A 2,687-nucleotide genomic window follows, 5' to 3' on the forward strand; every position below is an offset into this window, starting at 1 on the left:
GACATCATACCTAGGCTATGGATCTTTTCTTCCACCTTTTACATGTTCTTACATGTCATGTATGTTCTGTTTCAGGTCAACTTCTGCTTACATCACTGTAGCTGCATTCCTTTTAGGTGCCCTTTGTTCAGGGATTGCTGGATATGTTGGGATGTGGGTGTCTGTTCGTGCCAATGTCAGAGTCTCTAGTGCTGCAAGACGGTCCGCAAGAGAGGCATTGCAGGTCATTAGTTTATTATCAGTTCCTGCAAAAACTATGACTGGTTCATTATTCCTATATAACACTAAGAAAGTTGTTCAGGTAGCTACTCGTGCTGGCGGTTTATCTGCTATCATCGTTGTTGGTATGGCTGTAATTGGGATAGCAGTTCTTTATGCCACATTTTATGTTTGGCTTGGCGTGGACTCACCAGGGTCGATGAAAGTTACTGATCGTATGTGTAGACTTCTTCCTCCAATTGTTTTGTTTTTTGGCAAAAGATTGTTTGTAAATTGTTAGTGTTGAACATGAACTAGTGCTTTTTATGCATAATTCTTATCTTTTTGAGCTAGTTTCCAGTTTGATTAGTGTTTTATAACTTGTGGTGAATTTCATTTCGGTGGGTTTTTTTGAAACTAAAAATGAGCCTATAGGTCAGGTGGTTGACATGGTTGAGGATTTGGCTTAGGTCATTAATGGTTCCTCAATGTACTGAAAATAAGGGCAAAAGAAAAAAATGGACGAGATATATGTGACTTTTTTTTCCCTCTTTGCAAGAGGAAATTATTAAATCTTGACCAAAATGAGTTTTAGATGTTATATTTGTGATTATTGAGGTCTATTTATTAGCTATTTGACTGATAACTGCAATGTAATTTTCTTTGTACTGTTAGCATTGAGCAATACTTGCTGCATCTTTTAGCTGTTTTTTTCTCTTACCTGTTCTCTCTGTCTCTAATTCATATTTGATTCTTTTCCACCCTCAGTGCCTCTTCTTCTGGTTGGATATGGATTTGGTGCTTCCTTCGTTGCACTGTTTGCTCAGTTGGGTGGTGGAATATATACAAAAGCAGCTGATGTTGGAGCAGACCTTGTTGGAAAAGTAGAACAGGGAATACCTGAAGATGACCCTAGGAATCCTGCTGTTATTGCTGATCTGGTATTTGTTGTTTAATTTTGTTTGCCTCAGTTTGAAGATTCTGCATATTATATTGATTTTCTTTTTTTAATTAAAGAAAGAAACATTTAAAAAAATCTCTGTTTTTAGTCACTGCCTGTTTATGTTTGTGGAAATGATTTTGAAATAAGGTTGTATATGTAGCCAGTAACGAATGTCTTTCTTTTTCCCCCTCCAGTTTGACGACCTTAATGTTTTACTTGGTGAATTTTCAAACGTGGAAACCTATGATAGAATATATTTAATTCACTGTTGGTGACTGTATAACTTAAGCAATGGATGGTGTTTCTGATTACAAGTTCCTTAAACAGATTTATGGGATTCTCTAAGACATTTGACGGTCACTTTTGGGTTTTCTGAATTATTTTATATATAGAGGCAAAAGTACGGTATATAAAACGTTAGTTATATGCTCGTAGTAATGATTGAGAACTGCCTTTATTTTCAGTTTCTTAAACTTTAAGAACTTAATATTCTGCTTCAGGCCAACTTATAAATACACATGAAAATCTTAAGTAAACACTATTGATTGATTGATATATATATACATAAGCTGATTATTATATTATTTATTTATTTGTCAAATAAATTGTACTTGCAAAACTATAAAACCTAAACCAAATGAAGAGAACTGCTTCATGTTTATAATCTGCACTTTTGTTTATGCTTTTTGGCTAGGTTTTTTTACTTGCATTTTTTTATGCCATAATTGTTTTGTTTCGGTTTTAAGGTTGGAGATAATGTAGGAGACTGTGCTGCTAGGGGTGCTGATCTTTTTGAAAGTATTGCAGCTGAAATAATCAGTGCTATGATACTTGGAGGAACAATGGCTCAACGTTGTAAAATTGAAGGCAAGTACCCACTACATAGTTGCCCCAATGTGTCTATGTATTGCTTACTGATTTTGGTTACCCATTGATTTATGTATGCTTTTCTAATTTGATGTTTTCTCTTTTGACTCAGATCCATCTGGCTTCATCTTGTTTCCTCTTGTTGTTCACTCATTTGATCTGGTAGTTTCGTCAGTTGGAATATTTTCAATTAGGGGTACACGTGAATCTGGAGTAATGGCTCCAATTGAGGATCCAATGACAATTCTTCAGAAAGGATATTCTGTTACAATAGTTTTAGCTGTTGTGGCGTTTGCTCTGGTAATTGTTAATCTTCGTTTGTGATATTTGAATTTGGCTTTTCTAATTTCTCCAGTTGATATAATTTATTGCTATATTTCTGTTTAGGATTGGGGCAGTGAAATATCTTGAATCTTTCCAAATTCTTGTTACAGTATCTATTCTGATTATTATTTGAATTGAATTGATCTGCAGTCTACACGGTGGTTGCTTTATACTGAGCAAGCACCTTCAGCATGGTTCAATTTTGCTTTGTGTGGGCTCGTTGGTATTATTACTGCTTATGTTTTTGTCTGGATCACTAAGTATTATACTGACTACAAGCATGAACCTGTGCGCACATTAGCCCTTTCTAGCTCCACTGGTCATGGGACTAATATAATTGCTGGAGTCAGTTTGG

The 2,687-nt window shown here is 35.3% G+C and overlaps 1 protein-coding gene across 1 annotated transcript in view; it reads left to right on the forward strand.

Annotated features, from left to right (window-relative positions):
- The window catches only part of LOC107635834 (pyrophosphate-energized membrane proton pump 2), a gene marked incomplete in the record, with an annotated part of 6,298 nt that overhangs the window by 1,091 nt on the left and 2,520 nt on the right, over positions 1-2,687 (forward strand). Inside the window, 6 exon segments of the mRNA XM_021120297.1 lie at positions 51-223; positions 302-434; positions 967-1,139; positions 1,888-2,008; positions 2,121-2,308; positions 2,483-2,687. Coding sequence (XP_020975956.1) covers positions 53-223; positions 302-434; positions 967-1,139; positions 1,888-2,008; positions 2,121-2,308; positions 2,483-2,687 — 991 coding nt within the window.

The sequence above is a fragment of the Arachis ipaensis genome, chromosome B04 (genome assembly GCF_000816755.2).
Source record: "Arachis ipaensis cultivar K30076 chromosome B04, Araip1.1, whole genome shotgun sequence".
NCBI lineage: Eukaryota > Viridiplantae > Streptophyta > Magnoliopsida > Fabales > Fabaceae > Arachis > Arachis ipaensis.